The sequence below is a fragment of the Somniosus microcephalus genome, unplaced genomic scaffold, assembly GCF_052327205.1.
Source record: "Somniosus microcephalus isolate GS21.2 unplaced genomic scaffold, FLI_Smic_1.0 unresolved_chr7, whole genome shotgun sequence".
Taxonomy (NCBI): domain Eukaryota; kingdom Metazoa; phylum Chordata; class Chondrichthyes; order Squaliformes; family Somniosidae; genus Somniosus; species Somniosus microcephalus.
This window is the reverse complement of record NW_028225185.1, coordinates 34,597,859-34,620,371: the sequence shown is the minus strand read 5'-3', so window position 1 is coordinate 34,620,371 and position 22,513 is coordinate 34,597,859. Positions and strand designations below refer to the sequence as shown.

The window sequence follows — 22,513 nt, the reverse complement described above, 5'->3', positions numbered from 1 at the left end:
TGGCCGTGGGATCTTTTACGTCAACCAGAGAGAGCAGACGGGGGCCTCGGTTTCACAACCCATCCGAAAGACGGCACCTCTGACAGTGCGGCGCTCCCTCAGTACTGCCTCTCCGACAGTGTGGCACTCCCTCAGTACTGCCCCTCCGACAGTGCGGCGCTCCCTCAGTACCGCCCCTCCGACAGTGCGGCGCTCCCTCAGTACTGCCCCTCCGGCAGTGCGGCGCTCCCTCAGTACTGCCCCTCTGACAGTACGGCGCTCCCTCAGTACCGCCCCTCCGACAGTGCGGCGCTCGCTCAGTACCGCCCCTCCGACAGTGCGGCGCTCCCTCAGTACCGCCCCTCCAACAGTACGGCGCTCCCTCAGTACCGCCCCTCCGACAGTGCGGCGCTCCCTCAGTACCGCCCCTCCAACAGTACGGCGCTCCCTCAGTACCGCCCCTCCGACAGTGCGGCGCTCCCTCAGTACCACCCCTCCGACAGTGCGGCACTCCCTCAGCGCCGCCCCTCCGACAGTGCGGCGCTCGCTCAGTACCGCCCCTCCGACAGTGCGGCGCTCCCTCAGTACCGCCCCTCCGACAGTGCGGCGCTCCCTCAGTACTGCCCCTCCGACAGTGCGGCGCTCCCTCAGTACCGCCCCTCCAACAGTGCGGCGCTCCCTCAGTACCGCCCCTCCGACAGTGCGGCGCTCCCTCAGTACCGCCCCTCCGACAGTGCGGCGCTCCCTCAGTACCGCCCCTCCGACAGTGCGGCGCTCGCTCAGTACCGCCCCTCTGACAGTGCGGCACTCCCTCAGTACCGCCCCTCCGACAGTGCGGCGCTCGCTCAGTAACGCCCCTCCGACAGTGCGGTGCTCCCTCAGTACCGCCCCTCCGACAGTGCGGCGCTCCCTCAGTACTGGCACCGGGGGGAGCGTCGGGCCTGGATTATGGAGCGTGAGTCTCAGGAGTGGGGGCTCGAACCCGCGACCTTCTGGCTCAGAGGTGAGAGCGAGACCGACTGAGCCAGAGTGAAAGGACTCTTGGGCGCGGATGTCGTGCATGTTTCTGATTCGTACCAGGGGTGTTGCAAGGCCACCTCACAGGTGTATCGCTTCTCGGGCACCCTCACCAACAAATGGCGGATAAAATCTTTAGCTGGGAAGGAAAAAAGAAAGAGAAGAAACATTTATAGCTGGTCTTTCCATCGTTCCCCCCTCAGTGCACAGCTCATAGCTCTCTGCCGCCACGCGACCTCCACCACCCAGAAGGACAAGGATTCCCTGCTAAGACGCACACCAATCCCGACTTGTGCGTTCCTTCGTGGTCGCTGGGTCAAAATCCTGGAACTCCCTCCCTAACAGCGCTGTGGGAGTACCTTCACCACACGGGACTGCAGCGGTTCAAGAAGGCGGCTCACCACCACCTTCTCAAGGGGCGATTAGGGATGGGCAATAAATGTTGGCCTTGCCCGCGACGCCCACATCCCAAAAGCGAATTTGAAAAAAAATCCACATTAAACCCCAATAATCCACATTTACACCTGATACAGGCCGGGAAAATGTTCTGCCATTATCTCGGTCTCAATGACAGAGCGGCTGGCTCAAGGATGGGTTGAATTTATTACGTAGAGTATTTGGCAGCTCCTGTCTCACCTCCCGACTCCCCAAAGCCTTTCCACCATCTACAAGGCACAAGTCAGGAGTGTGATGGAATACTCTCCACTTGCCTGGATGAGTGCAGCTCCGACAACACTCGAGAAGCTCGACACCATCCAGGACAAAGCAGCCCGCTTGATCGGCACCCCGTCCACCACCTTAAACATTCACTCCCTCCACCACCGACGCACCGCGGCTGCAGTGTGGACCATCTACAAGATGCACTGCAGCAACTCGCCAAGGCTTCTTCGGCAGCACCTCCCAAACCCGCCACCTCTTCCACAAGGGCAAGGGCAGCAGGTGCAATCAAGTTCCCCTCCGAGTCACACACCATCCCGACTTGGAAATATATCGGCCGTTCCTTCATCGTCGCTGGGTCAAAGTCCTGGAACTCCCTCCCTAACAGCGCTGTGGGAGCACCGTCACCACACGGACTGCAGCGGTTCAAGAAGGCGGCTCACCACCACCTTCTCGAGGGCGATTAGGGATGGGCAATAAATGCTGGGCCTCGCCCGCGCCACCCCTGGAATGAACGGAAAAGACAAAAGATCCCAGCCTCCGTCCACAGTCTGCGCTGACTTGCCGCCGTTCAGCCGGGTGTGGCGGTGCTGGGAGGTGTTGGTGCGGGGGTTGCGGAGGGTGGGGGGGGCGGTAGGGGAGCACTACCGCTGATCGAAGCGCCTCAGGGAGGAAGGGGAGGTGAAGAAAAGAAATCAGATAACCCGACGGCACCGTTTGCTGTGCCGGGGCAGACGATCGGGATCCGCCGCGATGCCCGTTGCAGTCGAATAGCACACAAACCGACGAACGCTCTCCCGCCCCCGCCCACCTCCGACGGTTACTGTGGAGTGAGAAGGGGGCTTTGGGGTCTCCTTCCCCCGCCTCCCCCCCCCCCCCCGCAACACCCCGCGTCACCACCATCACCACCCACGGGGTACCCACCTGAATCGGAGATGTCATCCCAATACGGCGAGTCGAACTCGAAGTCCGCCTTGAGGATCTGTTTGAAGAGCTCCGAGTCATTCTCATCGTAGAACGGAGGATATCCGCACAGCCTGGACGCGTGTGAGAAAGCAAGAAACAAATTGCATTTACATAGCGCCTTTCACCACCTCAGGACGTCCCAAAGCGCTTCACATCCAATGAAGTACTTTTTCTGAAGTGTGGACGCTGTTGTAATGTAGGAAACGCGGCAGCCAATTAGCGCACAGCAAGCTCCCACAAACAGCAATGTGATAAATGACCAGATCATCTGTTTTTTAGTGATGTTGGTTGAGGGATAAATATTGGCCCCAGGACACCGGGGAGAACTCCCCCCTGCTCTTCTTCCAATAGTGGCCGTGGGGTCTTTTACATCCACCTGAGAGGGCAGACGGGGCCTCGGGTTTAACGTCTCATCCCGAAAGACGACAGTGTGGCGCTCCCTCAGTACCACCCCTCCGACAGTGCAGCTTTTAACATTTTGAATGGTGACTTTCAGATAGTTAGAATCGTAGGAATTTACCCATGGAGGCCATTCGGCCCATCGTGTCCGCACCAGCCGACAAAGAGCTCTCCGGCCTAATCCCACTGTCCAGCTCTCGGTCCGTCGCCCTGTGGGTGACGGCGCTTCGAGTGCGTATCCAAGTACTTTCTAAATGCGGTGAGGGTTTCTGCCTCGACCACCCTTTCAGGCAGTGAGTTCCAGACCCTCACCACCCTCTGGGTGAATAAGGTTCTCCTCAACTTCCCTCAGTCTCTCTCTCTCTCACTCTCCGTAACAGTCACCGTTGAGGGGAGGGGAGAGGAGGGAAGGAGAGGAGGGGAGAGGAGAGGAGGGGAGGAAAGGTGAAGGAGGGGAGGAGAGGAGAGGAGAGGGAGGGAGGAGAGGAGGGGAGCGGAGCGAAGGGGAGGAGAGAGGAGGGGAGGAGAGGAAAGGTGAGGACAGGGAGGAGAGGAGGGGAGGGGAGGAGAGAGGAGGGGAGGAGGAGAGGTGGAGGAGAGAAGGGGAGGAGGTGGGGAGGTGATGAGGAGGGGAGAAAGAGTGCTTGTTCCACGGGCCCCTCGTTCGCTCCCTCACCCCCAGGGCGCCGGTTGCCCCCCCTCTCCCACCAGACCGTCCCAGTCCTCCCGCCTGGTACTCACAGTATATAAGATATGATCCCGATCGACCAACAGTCCACAGCCTTTCCATACGGCTTCTGCTCCAAGACCTCGGGTGCTGGCGGGGAAAAGAGCGAAAGGACAGTCAACACGAGAGAGGCTTCTGGTAAAAACAACAAAGTGGCCCCCTTCACAACTGGTACCAGGGGATCCCTATCTCTGTATCCAACCCTCCCTAGCTCTGTAACCTCCTCCAGCCCTGCAACCCTCCCTATCTCTGTAACCTCCTCCAGCCCCAACAACCCTCCCTATCTCTGTAACCTCCTCCAGCCCCTACAACCCTCCCCATCTCTGTAACCTCCTCCAGCCCCTACAACCCTCCCTATCTCTGTAACCTCCTCCAGCCCCTACAACCCTCCCTATATCTGTAACCTCCTCCAGCCCCTACAACCCTCCCTATCTCTGTAACCTCCTCCAGCCCCCTACAACCCTCCCTATCTCTGTAACCTCCTCCAGCCCCTACACCCCTCCCTATCTCTGTAACCTCCTCCAGCCCCTACAACCCTTCCTATCTCCGTAACCTCCTCCAGCCCCTACAACCCTATCTCTGTAACCTCCTCCAGCCCCTACAACCCTCCCTATCTCTGTAACCTCCTCCAGCCCCTACAGCCCTCACTATCTCTGTAACCTCCTCCAGCCCCTACACCCCTCCCTATCTCTGTAACCTCCTCCAGCCCCCTACAGCCCTCCCTATCTCTGTAACCTCCTCCAGCCCCTACAACCCTCCCTATCTCTGTAACCTCCTCCAGCCCCCTACAACCCTCCCTATCTCTGTAACCTCCTCCAGCCCCCTACAACCCTCCCTATCTCTGTAACCTCCTCCAGTCCCTACAACCCTCCGAGATCTCTGCGCTCCTCCAATTCCGGCCTCTCGCACGTCCCCCGATTTCCATCACTCCACCATTGGCGACCGCGCCAGGGCCCCGAGCTCTGGAATTCCCTCCCTAAGCCTCTCCGCCTCTCTCTCTCCTCCTTTAAGACGCTCCTTAAAACCGACCTCTCTGACCCAGCTTTTGGTCACCTGTCCTAATATCTCCTGATGTGGCTCGGGGTTGAATTTTGTTTGATAATCGCTCCTGTGAAGGCTCCTCCACCCTGACAGATTCTTGGGTTTCCCCGCATCCCATCTGACTCTCTCTTAACTGATCCCAATGTTTCTGCCTTCACCTTCCAACCCAGTCTTAAATTCCCCTCTCCTCCCAGATTGATTCCGCACAGACGCATGTTACAGTCACTGTCGAGATTAAATTAGAACGACTTAACGAGGCCATTCAGCTCATTGTGTCTGTGCCCGCTCTTTGCAATCCAAAACTAATCCCACTGCCCCGCTCTCACCCCATAGCCCTGTATCAATCCCCAAACTAATCCCACTGCCCCGCTCTCACCCCATAGCCCTGTATCAATCCCCAAACTAATCCCACTGCCCCGCTCTCTCCCCATAGCCCTGTATCAATCCCCAAACTAGTCCCACTGCCCCGCTCTCTCCCCATAGCCCTGTATCAATCCCAAACTAATCCCACTGCCCCGCTCTCTCCCCATAGCCCTGTATCAAATCCAAACTAATCCCACTGCCCCGCTCTCTCCCCATAGCCCTGTATCAATCCCCAAACTAATCCCACTGCCCCGCTCTCTCCCCATAGCCCTGTATCAATCTCAAACTAATCCCACTGCCCCGCTCTCCCCCCATAGCCCTGTATCAATCTCAAACTAATCCCACTGCCCTGCCCTCTCCCCATAGCCCTGTATCAATCCCACACTAATCCCACTGCCTCGCTTTCTCCCCATAGCCCTGTATCAATCCCCAAACTAATCCCACTCCCCGCTCTCCCCCCACAGCCCTGTATCAATCCCCAAACTAATCCCACTGCCCCACTCTCTCCCCATAGCCCTGTATCAATCACCAAACTAATCCCACTGCCCCGCTCCCTCCCCATAGCCCTGTATCAATCCCCAAACTAATCCCACTGACGCGCTCTCTCCCCATAGCCCTGTATCAATCCACAAACTAATCCCACTGCCCCGCTCTCTCCCCATAGCCCTGTATCAATCCCCAAACTAATCCCACTGCCCCGCTCTCTCCCCATAGCCCTGTATCAATCCCCAAACTAATCCCACTGCCCGCTCTCTCCCCATAGCCCTGTATCAATCCACAAACTAATCCCACTGCCCCGCTCTCTCCCCATAGCCCTGTATCAATCCCCAAACTAATCCCACTGCCCGCTCTCTCCCCATAGCCCTGTATCAATCCCAAACTAATCCCACTGCCCTGCTCTCTCCCCATAGCCCTGTATCAATCACAAACTAATCCCACTGCCCCGCTCTCTCCCCATAGCCCTGTATCAATCTCAAACTAATCCCACTGCCCTGCCCTCTCCCCATAGCCCTGTATCAATCCCACACTAATCCCACTGCCCCGCTCTCTCCCCATAGCCCTGTATCAATCCCCAAACTAATCCCACTGCCCGCTCTCTCCCCATAGCCCTGTATCAATCCCCAAACTAATCCCACTGCCCGCTCTCTCCCCATAGCCCTGTATCAATCCCCAAACTAATCCCACTGCCCCGCTCTCTCCCCATAGCCCTGTATCAATCACAAACTAATCCCACTGCCCCGCTCTCTCCCCATAGCCCTGTATCAATCCCAAACTAATCCCACTGACCCGCTCTCTCCCCATAGCCCTGTATCAATCCCCAAACTAATCCCACTGCCCCGCTCTCTCCCCATAGCCCCATCCGTGGAATGAATCACGGCGCGGTGCCTTCAGGAAAGGAGGCCCGTCAGAGACAGCCACCCGCCGAGGCCTAGCGGACCAGGCCCGACCAACCAGCCCTGCCAATGGTCGCTATGGGAACGCGAACATTTTATAAAAGAAAACTTCAAACGAACGAAAGTTCTCCCCGAGGCACGCAGAATTAGGCAAATAAAAAAAAAATACAGAAACGCATTGCGGACGAGAAAGATTTCCCTTGCAGCGATGAATCCTTCCACTGGCAGCCGGTAACCACGGCAACCCGTCGTTCCTCATGCCAGATCATCGCTACCTGAGATTGAAAAATGGCCTGTGAGTCTATGGTGACGTTATTATATCTTGATTTGTGGAGGAGGAGCGAGCAAATCGCAGTGTTTCTTCTTTTGTCGCAGTGTTTCTTCTTTTGTATGTGGTCGGACGAGATTTAATTTGATTTTGAATTCGCAACAGGCAGTTTCATAGGCGGCCCAAGCGAGCGGGGGGGTCTTTTTTTTCGGCCTGCTTGTACAGAGAAATAAAGCGGGGCGGGGAGCTAAATTAAGAATGATGGCTGGAGGTGTTGGCTGCCTTTAAGCTTAGCCACTAATCAGAAGGAATTGAGTCGGGCGGGTGGGGCGGGAGAAGGAATGGCCTTATACCCACGTATCCTGGGGTCCCGCAGGCTGTGGACAACATCCTCCCATTTTCTTTGATCTTTGAGAGTCCAAAGTCGCTGATCATGATTTTTGAGTCGTCGAAAGGCGAGGCGTACAAGAGGTTTTCGGGCTGAGGAGAAAGGGAGTCAACCAATGTCAACGAGGAAATTTACTGCCCCCCCTGTCCCACCCACCCGTACCCATTTCCCCATCTCCCCATCCCCTCCCCTCCCCTCTGCCCCAATCTCTTCTCCCGAGGGCGCCGACTCTCGCTGGGGTGTGGCCCCCACAGTCTTCAGGGGGCCCGGACGAGCACGCCATCCTTTGTCTGGCGGCCTACGTGGGCTGCTCGACCGCAGCGGGCATCGCAGCCGCGTCCAACGTCCACATGATTGGCCCCCCACCGACCCCTCCATCCGCCACCTTAAGCATTCACTCCCTCCACCACCGGCGCACCGTGGCTGCAGTGTGCGCCATCTACAAGATGCACTGCAGCAACTCGCCAAGGCTTCTTCGGCAGCACCTCCCAAACCCGCCTAGAAGGACGAGGTCAGCAGGTGCAGGGGAACACCACCAACTCCAAGTTCCCCTCCAAGTCACACACACCATCCTGATTGGAAATATATTGGCCGTTCCTTCATCGTCGCTGGGTCAAAATCCCGGAACTCCCTCCCTAACAGCGCTGTGGGAGCACATTCACCACACGGACTGCAGCGGTTCAAGAAGGCGGCTCACCACCACCTTCTCAAGGGGCGATTAGGGATGGGCAATAAATGCTGGCCTTCCCAGCGATGCCCACATCCCGAGAATGAATTACAAACACGTCCCAGGCGTGCGTTCGGCAACAGCCGATAGCGGGAACGCTACCTGAATTTTTATTGCACCCCCCCTGCCCCCTCGCTCTCTTCCCAGTCTCCAACACCACCCCCCCAACCACGGGCCCTTACTGGCCCCCCTTCCTAAAGCAACAGGCACTGAGGCCAATTATCGCACCTCTATCAGCTAACTCAGAATAGGCCGGAGATGGAGCTGGGCCTTTCCTACTGTTACATTGTTATAGTATCACATCGTTAAATGGAACTACTTTGGTATGGAACTACTTTGGTATGGTGTAGTTATATTGCTATGTGGCACAATGCAGCGTCGGACATCTTGTATCACTCCGCACCATGCGGCAGCACTGTAACAAAGCAGGAATACAGCTAAGTAAAAGCAGTAACTAAAATGAGCTAAAAGTGTCTGTATTATTTATAGTGTAAGAACACAAGGAGACACAACATGGTGGCAGCGGTATAAGTGAGTACAAATTGTGCTAAACGAACTATGAATAAGACGAAAAGTGATTTTATGAGCTGATTGTGAGTGCCGGTGTCTGCGTTGATTGAGATTGAATCGTACGGGAAAGTAAAATGACGGCTGCCGCTGCACTGACTGTGCAAATGCAACTCCTCATGAACTGGGAAGCTGACGATATAGTAGAAGCATTCCGCAAGTTCAAACAGAAATGTGAGCTTACATTCAAAAGCTTCCTGAAGGGTACTACCAACGAGGAAAAGGTTAGTTACATTCTGTTGTGGACAGGAGAAAAAGGCCTAGATTTGTATAATAGCTGGAGTTTGACTGAAGAGGAAAAAGAAAACCCTGCGACAATTTTTGATAAATTCAGCAACCATCTAGAGCCTAAATCCAATCACCGTATACAAATTCCAGAGTCTAAGACAGGAACCCGGTGAAACAGCTGACAATTTCCTGACAAGGCTGAGAAATGAAGCCAGCAAGTGTAAATTTAAGGAAATGGAGGAAAGGCTTGTGGACCAGCTGATATGGGGGTCAGTGCATGTAGAGGTACAAAAAGCCCTGATAGGAAAAGAAAAGCTCAGAATAACAGAGGCTATAGATACTGCGAGAGCTCATGAAGCCATGAAGCAGCAAATGAAAACGCTGATTTCTCAAACGGCTGACATGCGGACGGCTTCTGAGACGGACAGCAGAGTGGATGCAGTGAGAGAAAAGTACAACACACAAAGACATGCACGTGACAACGGGGGAAACATGTGCAGAAACTGTGGAAGACCGCACGATTACACAGACAAGAGGAAATGTCCAGCATATGGAACAAGCTGCAATGCATGTGGCAAACTAAACCACTGGGAAAAGAGGTGTAGAAAGAAGGAAAATACATCGAAAACAAAGGCGGACAGCAGAACCAGAGAAAGAAACACAATATCCATGCCATGGATGAGCAGGATGATGATGATGATCACGACAATGCACTAAACATCGAAACCATAAAGATACAGCTTCACGAGATGTCCAGAGCGGAAAATACTCCGAGGAGAGAATTGCACACCATCATCCAAATCAAAAGAAAAGGTCAAAGGTCAGCCCACAACCATCAACTTAAAGTTGAAGCTGGACACAGGGGCTCAGAGCAACATTCTCCCATTGAGACTGTACCAGCAGATCTTTCCCGAAAACCTGAGAGAAGATGGCTACCCGAAAAATGGTTGTTTAAAGGCAAGTAATGTCACGCTGACAGCATACGGGGGGAGTGAGATTAAACAACTCGGAATAACCTTTTATCAAAGGGACACATAAAAGAAAGAACATCAACTGCATGTTCTATGTCACCGACACTGAGGGGCCAGCGATCCTGGGATTAAACAGCTGCGAGAAGTTGAGAGAGATTGATCTCAGTGCATCACGAGCTGACGGAAATGCCACTGAAGATAGACAGCAACACCCCACTGGGGAACCGCTCACAGATCAAGAGTAAAAAAGACTTGATAGACATGTATCCGGAATGTTTTGATGATACAGTGGGATGTTTCGGAGATTTCCAATACCACATCACCATCGATCCAGAGGTAAAGACCGTTATCCATGCATCGAGCTGAAGGCAAAGCTTGAAAGAGAGCTAAAGGAGATGGAAGAAAAGGGAGTGATCGTAAAGGTCACTGAACCCACAGACTGGATAAACTCAATTGTGGTACGAGAAAAGCCAAACGGGCGTCCCAGAATATGTTTGGACCCCAAAGATCTAAACCAGGCGATAAAGAGGGACCACTATCCCACCCCAACGCTAGAGGAGATTACGGCATCACTGGCAGGAGCCAAGGTTTTCTCAAAACCAGATGCCAGAAATGGATATTGGAACGTGAAGTTGGATGAGGAATCAACAACACTGACAACATTCAACACACCATTTGGGCGTTACAAATTCCTACGGCTACCATTCGGGCAAAAGGTCAGTCAAGATATCTTTCAACAGAAAGTAGACGAGACATACAGAGGCTGTGAAGGAGCTATAGGAATAGCTGATGATATTCAGATCTATGGAGCAGACGAAAGAGACCATGACATGCACCTACATGAGGCCATGGAGAGTACCAGGAAGGCTGGCATCAAGTTAAATGCAGATAAGTGCATAGTTAAAGTCAAGGAATGCCAATTCTTCAGTATGATTTATGCACCAGAGGGAGTCAAGCCAAGTCCAGAGAAGATTGCGGCGATTGCTGAAATGAAACCACCCAAAGATAAGAAAGAGCTGAGGAGTTACCTCGACTTAACATAGAAACATAGAAGATAGGAGCAGGAGTCGGCCATTCGGCCCTTCGAGCCTGCTCCGCCATTCAATGAGATCATGGCTGATCATCCAATTTCAGTACCCCGTCCCTGCCTTCTCCCCATATCCCTTGATCCCTTTAGCCTCAAGAAATATATCCAACTCTTTCTTGAATATATTTAATGAACTGGCCTCCACCGCCCTCTGTGGCAGAGAATTCCACAGGTTCACCACTCTCTGGGTGAAGAAATTCCTCCTCATTTCAGTCCTAAATGGCTTACCCCTTATCCTTAGACTATGACCCCTGGTTCTGGACTCCCCGGCCATCAGAAACATCCTTCCTGCATCTAGTCTGTCCAGACCTGACAGAATTTTATAGGTTTCGATGAGATCCCCTCTCAATCTTCTAAACTCCAGTGAGTATAAGCCCAATCGACACAATCTCTCCTCATACGTCATTCCTGCCATCCCAAGTATCAGCCTGGTGAATCTTCGCTGCACTCCCTCCATGGCAAGAACGTCCTTCCTCAGGTAAGGTGACCAAAACTGCACACAATACTCAAGGTGCGGTCTCACCAAGGCCCTGTACAACTGCAGCAAGACATCCTTGTTCCTTGGTCCAATACATGAGTTCTTTCATCCCACACATGTCGGAACATACAACAAATCCCAGAGAGCTATTGAAAGAAGACGCCGAATACCAGTGGTCTGAATCACACGAAAGGAATTTCAAACAACTTAAAGAACTGTTGTGCAAAGAAACAAGTCTGTCATATTATGACAGAAGAAAACCAGTCACTCTGCAAGTAGACACTTCTACCAGAGGACTAGGGGCAGCTCTGGTGCAGGAAGGAAAGCCGATAGCTTTCGCATCAAAGGCCTTGACGTCAGCCGAGACGAGATACGCTAACATAGAAAGAGAACTATTAGCAGTAGTGTACGGATGCGAGAAATTCCATACATACCTATATGGCAGGCGATTTACAATAGTGACCATCGTCCACTAGAACAGATCTATAAGAAGAATCTGTGCAAAGCGCCTGCAAAACTGCAAAGACTACTTCTAAGGATCCAAAGCTATGACTTCGCGCTTAAATATAAGCCAGGAAAGGAAATGGTGCTAGCAGATGCGTTGTCTCGATTGTCACCATATGAGAAACACGAGGTGGAGGGCCGAACAGTAAAAATCCACCACCTAGTGAATGTTACCCCTACAAAGCTCAGTCAAATCAGAGATGAGACTAGCAAAGATGAGGAATTGCAACTACTCACACAACAAGTAATACAGGGGTGGCCGGAGAGAATCCAGCAGGTACAGGTGACAATTCGTCAATACTGGACGATTAAAAACGATATTGCAGTAGAAGACAGTATTCTCCTTGCTGGATCGAGGATCATCGTGCCAAAGACGATGCAGACACAACGTCTCCACCTCATACATGAAGGCCACATGGGAATGGAGAAATGCAAGCTGAGAGCCAGATCAGCTGTATACTGGATAGGCATGTACAAAAATATCAAACAGATGGTTTCTGCATGTGGTATATGCCAGAAATACAGAAATGCACAACAGAAAGAGGAGATGATACCTAATGAAATACCGTCAAGACCATGGCACACCGTTGGGGCAGATCTCTTCATGTGCAATCAAGAATGGTATCTCATAGTGGCAGATTACTGTTCCAAGTTTCCTTTTGTGAGAAGGATGAAAGACTTGAGAGCCACAACTACCACCAGGATTGCAAAGAGCTTGTTTGCTGAACAAGGAATCCCGGAAAAGGTAATCTGTGACAATGGAACCCAGTTCACATCGAGTGAATTCAGAGCTCTGGCAGAAAAGTATGGGTTCAAAATAGTAACCTCATCCCCACATTTCCCAAGGGGACACGGGTTCATCGAAAGACAGATCCAGACTGTCAAGAGAACTCTCATCAAAAGCAGTGAGATGGGGGAAGACCAAGACCATGCCCTCCTATCACTCAGATCAACACCACTGAAAGCAGACATGAAATCACCTGCGGAGTTGTTGAATGGGAGGAAGTTTAAGACTACACTACCAGCAAAAATACATCCTCCCCAGGAAACATAGAAACATAGAAACTAGGAGCAGGAGTAGGCCATTCGAGCCTGCTCCGCCATTCAACGAGATCATGGCTGATCATCCAAACCCTAGCACCCGGTCCCTACACCGACAGCCATCCCACCCAAACCGTAACCCCGCGTATTTAATCCCCCCCTAACACTAAGGGCCAATTTTTATCATGGCCAATCAACCTAACCCGCACATCTTTGGACTGCGGGAGGAAACCGGAGCACCCGGAGGAAACCCACGCAAACACGGGGAGAATGTGCAAACTCCACACAGACAGTCACCCGAGGCCGGGTTCGAACCCGGGTCCCTGGCGCTGTGAGGCAACAGTGCTAACCAGGAGGTCCATATTCCATGGACCTACCACCAGGACCAGGAGGACTTCAGGCAAAAGCTGGCAGAAGCACAAATCGTAGGAAGCAAACATTACGATAAACATGCAAAGACGCTACCAGAATTGCTGAATGGACAATCAGTACATGTGCAAGACCCAGTGTTGAAAACCTGGAATCCAGCCAAGGTCATTGGAAAAGCTGATACATAAGAACATAAGAAATAGGAGCAGGAGTAGGCCAATCGGCCCCTCGAGCCTGCTCCGCCATTCAATAAGATCATGGCTGATCTGATCCTAACTGTAGTGTATGTACCCGTCTACCTTTAAGAGAACTATTGTATGTAACCGTCCACCTTTAAGAGAACTACTTTAGGTGTTGCACTACTTTGTTGGCTTCTGTATACTGTAATACTGACGGTGACCACACCGGTATATAAGTGCTGTGTCAGGAGTTATTGGGCAGATTCGCCCTGACCTTCGAATAGTAAAGTCCTGTTTTAAGTTACTCTTGGAGTCTGTGCATTAATTAACTAAACAACCCACAGACTTTACAGTGGCGACGAGTCCGATCATACCCTGCGGCAACAATACGTCCGAAGCAGTTAACGAGCGTCGAGAAGAGGCAACCGCCCTCGTCGTTCTGCTGGGAGAAAACTCGAGGCTGCAGAACTAGAAAGGAGGAAGAATTTAGAGACAAAGACTTCCATCAGCAACAGGCACTGACTGTCCCTTCTGCCACGGTGAGGAGTGAGCCGATCAGCACGAGAAGCAAGGCAGCCACGGTGACTGTGAGTAAGGGAAAGTAAAAAGAATAACCGGAGGATAAGGGCGGTGCACTCGACCACGGTCGAGGGGGAAAGGAGCCGGACAGAAGTCGGGTCCAGAGGCGCTGAGACTGGGGCAGCGTGGAGCAAGGAAGCCACGGTACAGACAGGGTGGGGGACGCAACGGCGTCGTGAGACAGCTAGACCGCGACCGGCGAAAAAGGCCGGGCTGCGACCGAAGCCACGAAGCGCTGCGACCGGGAACGTAGGCGCGGGAAGAGATAAACTCAGCCGCAGCCGGGGAGGGAAGCACCGGACTGCGAGAGGGCTGGGAGGCACGATTGGGAGCCGAGCGAGCGGGAGAGGCAGAGCCGACCAAGGGAGACTGAGCGAGAGCCAGTCCAGCGGCTGAAACTGTTCTCCGTCAACGGGGTGTACCCAGCGCCGGTAGAGCCGAGCGAGCGGGAGAGAGACAGAGCCCGAGCAAGGGGAACTGAGCGAGAGCCAGCCCAGCGGCTGAAACTGTTCGCCGTCAACGGGGTGTACCCAGCGCCGGTTGCCCTGCCGAGAAAAGGGAAAGCACTGAAGCCGACGCGCAGGCTGTGAACCTGAAAGCCAGCGGCCGTCGCCCGTGGGGAAAGTGTACCCCTCCCGCCAGGGGAAGAAACGCGGGAAACCGCCATTAGGCGGAGAAGAAGACAGAAGCGGGGAACCGCCATTGAAGTGGGCGGGGAGAGAAGATAAGCACGGGAAACCGCCATTTTCGCGGGAACCGCCATCTTGAAAAAAAAAGAAAATTTAAAGAAATAATCCGTGGTGTTATCAGGAAGAGAGGAAGATGCCTAAGCGTGGTAACATCAACGATTTTAACTCCGAGGTAGAAGACTGGGCCACGTATGTGGAACGCATTGAAATCTATGGTGAGGCCAATAAAATAGAAGAAGATGACAAAGCTATAACCTTGCTAAACTCGATGGGCGCGAAGACATACGAGCTCTTGAAGCATCTACTAGCACCAGCTAAACCGGCGGATCAGACTTTCGATGATATTGTTGCTGTTCTGAAGGATCACTTGAACCCCACACCGTTGATGTTAGTGGAACGATTCAAATTCTATGCGAGAACGCAAAGGAAAGACGAAAGCAACACAGAACACTTGGTCGAACTGTGTAGACTAGCGAAACACTGCCAGTTTGGAGGGAATCTGACAGAGGCATTGCGAGACAAGTTCGTGTGCGGGTTGTCAAAGGAAGGAACGCAAAAGCGACTACTCGAAGAGAACGATCTTACACTTGAGAAGGCTGTCCTTATTGCTGCATCGAACGAAGCCGCAGCGAAAGGAACGGCGGAAATGCAGCTAAAGGCAACGGCACTCAGGGTGCAGCAAATTACTTCGGGTACAACAAAATGCTATCGTTGTGGGAAGACAACACACGACCAGAACCAATGCTGGTTTAAAAACCAGGAATGCAGGAAATGTGGCAAGCTCGGTCACATAGCTAAGGTATGCCGGTCAGGAAAGAAGACCAACAATAATGAGTCACCACAAAAGAGGTACAGAAAGGTACATGAGGTGACTAGGAGGAGTCTGGAAGAACAGAATTCAGACTCACACTCCAACTGCAAGGAACTGGATAGTCTGAGAATTCACAATGTGAGTAATGAAGCTGACCGACAAGCTATTTGGATCACACTACAGATTGCAAAAGTCCAAGTGAAAATGGAAGTGGACACTGGATCGGCGTTGACGGTCATGAATAAGCATGATTATAAAAAGTTATTCAAGCATATTCCCCTACGGGATACGGAACTAGTATTGAAGACATACACAGGGCACAAAGTATACCCCATCGGAAAGATAGAAGTCAAGGTGAGATACAAGGACAAAGAGCACCAAAGGATGGACCTGTATGTGTTGCCTGAGGGAGGTCCACCACTTCTGGGACGGGAGTGGATCAGGAAAATAAAGATAGACTGGCATTCACTAAACACCATGACGGTAGATTCCGGAAAGGAAGATGTCAAACCTGAACGGTTGTCCAGAATATTAGACGAAGCTAAAGAGGTATTCCAGCAAGGACTGGGAACACTGCGAGGAATTAAAGCAAAGGTTAAGATTGCAGAACATGCAAGCCCAAAATTTTTCAAAGCCAGATCGGTACCTTACACGATACGACCTGCTGTGGAGGCAGAACTGGAAGAACTTGAACGATCAGGGGTACTGTCAAAAGTGGACTGGAGTGAGTGGGCCACACCCATTGTTCCCGTCATGAAGTCTTCAAGTGACAAGCCAGGGGGACCGGGGAAGGTCCGTATCTGCGGAGACTTCAAGATCACAGTGAATCCGGTGCTTCACACGGTACAATACCCGCTTCCGCGGATTGAAGATATCTTTGCTTCGTTGGCTGGAGGGAAACACTTCACCAAGATAGACCTGGCACAGGCATACTTACAAATGGAAGTCGAGGAAGAGTCGCGTCAGTACCTCACCATCAACACACACAGAGGCTTGTATCGTTATAATAGACTGGTTTTTGGGGTAGCTTCAGCTCCAGCAATTTGGCAGAGGGCCATGGAGCAGGTATTACAAGGAATTCCAAGCACGCAGTGTTACTTAGACGATATCCTGATTACGGGAGAAGACGAGGAAGAACACCTCACAAATTTGAAACTGGTGCTCACTAGGTTGAAGGAATATGGCCTTCGAGTTAATCGCAAGAAATGTGAGTTCTTCCAAAAACGGATCTCGTACTGCGGTCATGTCATTGACCGAGAGGGGCTGCACAAGTCACCTGACAAGATAGAAGCTGTCGTGAAGGCCCCCGCTCCGGAAAACGTATCACAGTTAAGATCATTCTTGGGGTTGATTAATTATTATCACAAGTTTCTGCCGAATCTATCCACGGTGCTGCATCCGCTGAATGCTCTGTTGCGGAAAGAAATACCATGGAAGTGGAGTGAGGAATGTAAAAAGGCCTTTCGCAGAAGCAAGGCGTTGCTCTGAAGAAGTGTTGGCTCATTTCAACCCAACGTTACCTCTTCGTCTAGCTTGTGATGCTTCCCCCTATGGAATTGGAGCAGTACTTTCACACAAGTTACCAAATGGCTCGGAAAGGCCAGTGGCATTCGCGTCCCGATCATTGACCTCCGCGGAGCGAAATTATGCTCAAATAGATAGGGAGGCCCTCAGCCTTGTGTGGGGCGTAAAGAAATTCAATCATTACCTGCAGGGCAAGAAGTTCACATTACTGACAGACCACCAGCCGTTGGTGTCCATATTCAACCCTAACAAGGCCGTTTCCACCATGACAGCGCAAAGGTTACAGAGGTGGTCCGTGTTACTTGGGGCACACCAATATGACATCGAATACAAAAGGTCCAAACAGCATGGAAATGCTGATGGGTTATCGCGCTTGCCATTGCCGATAGTAGAAGAAGCGACTACAGTGGACCCAGTAGAGATGTTCCACTCATCCATAGTGGAATGTCTACCAGTAACAAATTCGATGATCGAAAACGAAACAAGAAATGACCCGACTCTCTCACGAGTCTATGATTTAACGGTGGAGGGATGGCCAGCACAGGGCGAACCAACACTGCCAGCATTTTCGCAGTGAAAAGAACAGCTGTCAGTGTGTCGAGGAACCCTGATGTGTGGATCTAGAGTGGTGATTCCACCCAAACTTCAACAGAAGGTGTTAAAGGAGCTGCACGAGGGACATCTGGGTGGAGTGAAAATGAAGAACCTAGCAAGAGCGTTTGTGTGGTGGCCAGGCATTGATGGGGACATCGAAGAAATCACTAAGAGCTGTCTAGGATGCCAGAAGGTCCAAAACGCGCCACCACAGGCTCCTCTGCATCCATGGGAGTGGCCCTCATCTCCTTGGCAAAGGGTACACATCGACTTTGCTGGTCCATTTATGGACTCAATGTTTCTAATAGCGGTGGATGCACACTCCAAGTGGCCGGAGGTAATAAAGATGTCCACCACCACCACGGAAAAAACCATCACAGTGTTAAGGACCATGTTTGCTAGGAATGGGCTGCCGGAACAGATCTGTTCTGATAATGGACCGCAATTTGTGTCCGAAGAATTCAAGAAATTCTTAAAGAGCAATGGGGTTAAGCACTACACGTCAGCCCCATACCATCCCGCCTCCAATGGATTGGCTGAAAGGTTTGTCCAGACCTTCAAGAAGGCCATAAAGGCCATGGGTAATGAAGCCATTAACTTACAACATAAGGTGGATTGCTTCTTGTTGGCGTACAGGAATGCAACACATGCGGTCACAAATCAAACTCCCGCCATGATGTTTTTTAATAGATGACTAAGATGCCGGCTGGATTTGCTTAAGCCAAACGTCAGAAGGGACGTAGAGAACCGGCAATTCCAGGGCATGAATGAAAGGCCAACTAGATCTTTTCAGATAGGTCAACAAGTTTTGGCCCGGGACTACCGTACCGAGAAATGGCAGCCTGGAACTATTGGAAAAAGGCTAGGGCCGTTGATGTATACGGTGGACATTGGGGACAGTATAATAAGGCGCCATGTTGACCAGATCATAGGGTCAGCCACAAATGGCCAATCTACTCCACCACCTTACACGGTTAATGTTGAGACAGAGATACCCAGAACACCTACCTCCGATCTGGTAATACTGGAATCAGATGAACCTGACACTGTCCTTCAAGCCGAATCGACCTTGCCAGAAGCACCTGCTACCCCGCCGGGAGTTACGACACCACCGAGGCGTTATCCGGACAGAGTCCGGAAACCTCCAGAGAGACTGAATCTGTGAACTGTCTTGCATCAAGTTGTATATATGTTATAATAATGTATGTTTAATGGGGAATCAGTATGTTGTAAGCTAAAAAGGGAGGATTGTAGTGTATGTACCCGTCCACCTTTAAGAGAACTACTTTAGGTGTTGCACTACTTTGTTGGCTTCTGTATACTGTAATACCGACGGTGACCACACCGGTATATAAGTGCTGTGTCAGGAGTTATTGGGCAGATTCGCCCTGACCTTCGAATAGTAAAGTCCTGTTTTAAGTTACTCTTGGAGTCTGTGCATTAATTAACTAAACAACCCACAGACTTTACACTAACCGCCAATCCACTATCACAGAACCATCTCCTGAATCTAACAGAATTAGACACACGAAATAGGAGCAGGATCAGGCTACACGGCCCCTGGGCCCGCTCCGCTACCCACAGGGCCATGTCCGATCCGAACCTAGACTCATGTCCAAATTCCTGCCCGCTCCCCGTAACCCTTAATTCCCTTTACTTCTAGGAAACTGTCTATTTCTGTTTTAAATTTATGTAATGATGTAGCTTCTACAGCTTTTTGGGGCAGCATATTCCATGGACCTACCACCCTCTGAGTGAAGTAGTTCCTCCTCATCTCAGTTTTGAAAGAGCAGCCCCTTATTCTAAGACTATGCCCCCTAGTTCTAGTTTCACCCATCATCGGGAACATCCTCCCCGCATCCACCCGATCCAACCCCTTCACAATCTTATACTCCAAGATCCTACTTTGTAGAGACTGAACCTGGTAACCAATACAGACGGAACAGAATCCACATCAGACCTTCACCTGAACTGGATAAGCAGCAGACAACATCAGCAACATTGACAACACCAGCTACCACAAGCAGCACAATGCCAGAAACAAGCGCTACAAATCAAACAACCACGAGCATGCACACTCCAACTCCAAAGGCGACAGCAACAACAACAACGAGAGCGGAACACACCAAAACACCGCAGAGAGGAATGGTCACCACCAAATCCACAAGATGGAGGGACAACATCCAACGACCTGAGCGATATCGCGAATAAAAAAAAAACTCACGATTCTTTGTAGTTGATAATAATAGTTTAGATATAATATTTGTTAATTTAAATTGTTAAATTTCATGTTTTAGTTTTTTGAGAAAGAGGGATGTTACATTGTTATAGTATCACATCGTTAAATGGAACTACTTTGGTATGGTGTAGTTATATTGCTATATGGCATACTGTGCACGGGCAGTGCACAGTGCAGCGTCGGACATCTTGTATCACTCCGCACCATGCGGCAGCACTGTAACAAAGCAGGAATACAGCTAAGTAAAAGCAGTAACTAAAAATGAGCTAAAAGTGTCTGTATTATTTATAGTATAAGAACAAAAGGAGACACAATACCTACTCTGTAAATTTGAAAGTAAAACCAGTTTGAAGGAAAGAAAGAGGTTCTCCAGCGCCTTTCATCACCTCAGGACGTCCCAAAGCGCTTCACAGCCAATGAAGGACTTTTATTTAAGTGTGGTCACTGTTGTAATGTAGGAAACGCGGCAGCCAATTTGCGCACAGCAAGCTCCCACAAACAGCAATGTGATAATGACCAGATCATCTGTTTTTAGTGATGTTGGTTGTGGGATAAATATTGGCCCCAGGACACCGGGGAGAACTCCCCCCTGCTCTTCTTCCAGCAGTGGCCGTGGGATCTTTTACATCCACCCGAGAGAGCAGACGGGGCCTCAGGTTTAACGTCTCATCCCGAAAGACGGCACCTCCGACAGTGTGGTGCTCCCTCAGTACCGCCCCTCCGACAGTGCGGCGCTCCCTCAGTGCCGCCCCTCCGACAGTGCGGCGCTCCCTCAGTACCGCCCCTCTGACAGTGCGGCGCTCCCTCAGTACTGCCCCTCCGACAGTGCGGCGCTCCCTCAGTACTGCCCCTCCGACAGTGCGGTGCTCCCTCAGTACCGCCCCTCCGACAGTGCGGCGCTCCCTCAGTACTGCCCCTCCGACAGTGCGGCGCTCCCTCAGTACCGCCCCTCCAACAGTGCGGCGCTCCCTCAGTACTGCCCCTCTGACAGTGCGGTGCTCCCTCAGTACTGCCCCTCCGACAGTGCGGCGCTCCCTCAGTACTGCCCCTCCGACAGTCCTGGCTCCCTCAGTACTGCCCCTCCGACAGTGCGGCACTCCCTTGGTACTGCCCCTCCGACAATGCGGCGCTCCCTCAGTACCGCCCCTCCGACAGTGTGGCGCTCCCTCAGTACTGCCCCTCCGACAGTGCGGAGCTCCCTCAGTACCGCCCCTCCGACAGTGCGGCGCTCCCTCAGTACCGCCCCTCCGACAGTGCGGCGCTCCCTCAGTACCGCCCCTCCGACAGTGCGGCGCTCCCTCAGTACCGCCCCTCCGACAGTGCGGCGCTCCCTCAGTACCGCCCCTCCGACAGTGCGGCGCTCCCTCAGTACCGCCCCTCCGACAGTGCGGCGCTCCCTCAGTACCGTCCCTCCAACAGTGCGGCGCACTGTCGGAGCGCTGCCTCAGTACCACCCCTCCGACAGTGCGGCGCTCCCTCAGTACCACCCCTCGACAGTGCGGCACTCCCTCAGTACCGTCCCTCCGACAGTGCGGCACTCCCTCAGTACCGTCCCTCCAACAGTGCGGCGCTCCCTCTACTGCACTGGGAGCGTCAGCCTAGATTTTTGTGCTCAAGTCTCTGGAGCGGGGACTCGAATCCACAACCTTCTGACTCGGAGGCGAGTGTGCTACCCACTGAGCCATGGCTGACACGGCCCCTCAGCCCCACCACCTCATCGTCCCTACCTTTAGATCTCGGTGTACAATGCCCAGCTGGTGAAGATAGTGGACAGCGTCGAGAATCTGCTGAATCAGTTTGCTGGCGTCTCTCTCCGTGTAAAAGCCACGCTCGATGATGCGGTCAAACAACTCGCCTCCCGACACCCTGCACACAAAATGGCGGGCCCTCAGAGAGTGCACTCGCATCGAGCAGTATAGCTGCACGCTGACGGGGTACCCCCACCCCAACCGCCCCGTCTCTCTTTCTCACTTTCTATCTGTATCTTTCTCACTCTCCATCGCTGTTCCTTTCCCTCGCTATCTCTCTCTCTCTTTCCCAATCTCACCTTCTTCGGCACAATGTCAACTTTTGTCTGGATTACGTTTCTGCAAAGTGTTTTTCTATGTTACATGTTCAATGTGATTTCTAGCTCTGTCTCTTCCTCTCTCCGCCCCTTTATCTCTTTCTCTTCCTCAGTCCCAACTCCTCTGTCTCCATCTCTATCTCTATATCTATCTCAATATTTGTCTCTCTCCCTCTATCTGTCCCTCCGCCTGTCCCGTTCATCCATCACCCCCTGTGCTCGCTGACCTACATTGGCTCCCAGTTAAGCAACGCCTCGATTTCAAAATTCTCATCCTCATTTTCAAATCCCTCCGTGGCCTCCTCACCCCCAGCTCCCTATCTCTGTAACATCCTCCGGCCCTACAACGCTCCCAGATCTCGGCGCTCCGCCAATTCTGGCCTCTCACGCATCCCCCCGATTTCTATCACTCCACCGTTGGCGACCGCGCCAGGGCCCCTAAGCTCTGGAATTCCCTCCCTAAACCTCTCCGCCTCTCTCTCTCCTCCTTTAAGACGCTCCTTAAAATTGACCTCTTTGACCAAGCTTTTGGTCACCCGTCCCCAATATCTCCTTATGTGGCTCAGGGTCATCCATGTTGTTGTCGCTCTCTCTCTCTGTCTCACTCTTTCCCCTTGTCTGTCTCTCTCTCCCTCCACCACTTGCACATTCTCCCTTTCTCT

The 22,513-nt window shown here is 52.1% G+C and overlaps 1 protein-coding gene across 2 annotated transcripts in view; it reads right to left on the bottom strand.

Moving 5' to 3' along the window:
* The window catches only part of LOC147086785 (calcium/calmodulin-dependent protein kinase type 1-like), a 52,274-nt gene that overhangs the window by 12,623 nt on the left and 17,138 nt on the right, over window positions 1–22,513 (bottom strand). For both annotated transcript variants that reach the window (XM_085978969.1, XM_085978970.1), the window contains exons 5-9: window positions 21,514–21,652; window positions 7,165–7,291; window positions 3,760–3,835; window positions 2,578–2,690; window positions 1,057–1,135 (exon numbers count right to left, since the gene is read on the bottom strand). In XM_085978969.1, coding sequence (XP_085835095.1) covers window positions 1,057–1,135; window positions 2,578–2,690; window positions 3,760–3,835; window positions 7,165–7,291; window positions 21,514–21,652 — 534 coding nt within the window. The remainder of the gene's footprint in view (window positions 1–1,056; window positions 1,136–2,577; window positions 2,691–3,759; window positions 3,836–7,164; window positions 7,292–21,513; window positions 21,653–22,513) is intronic.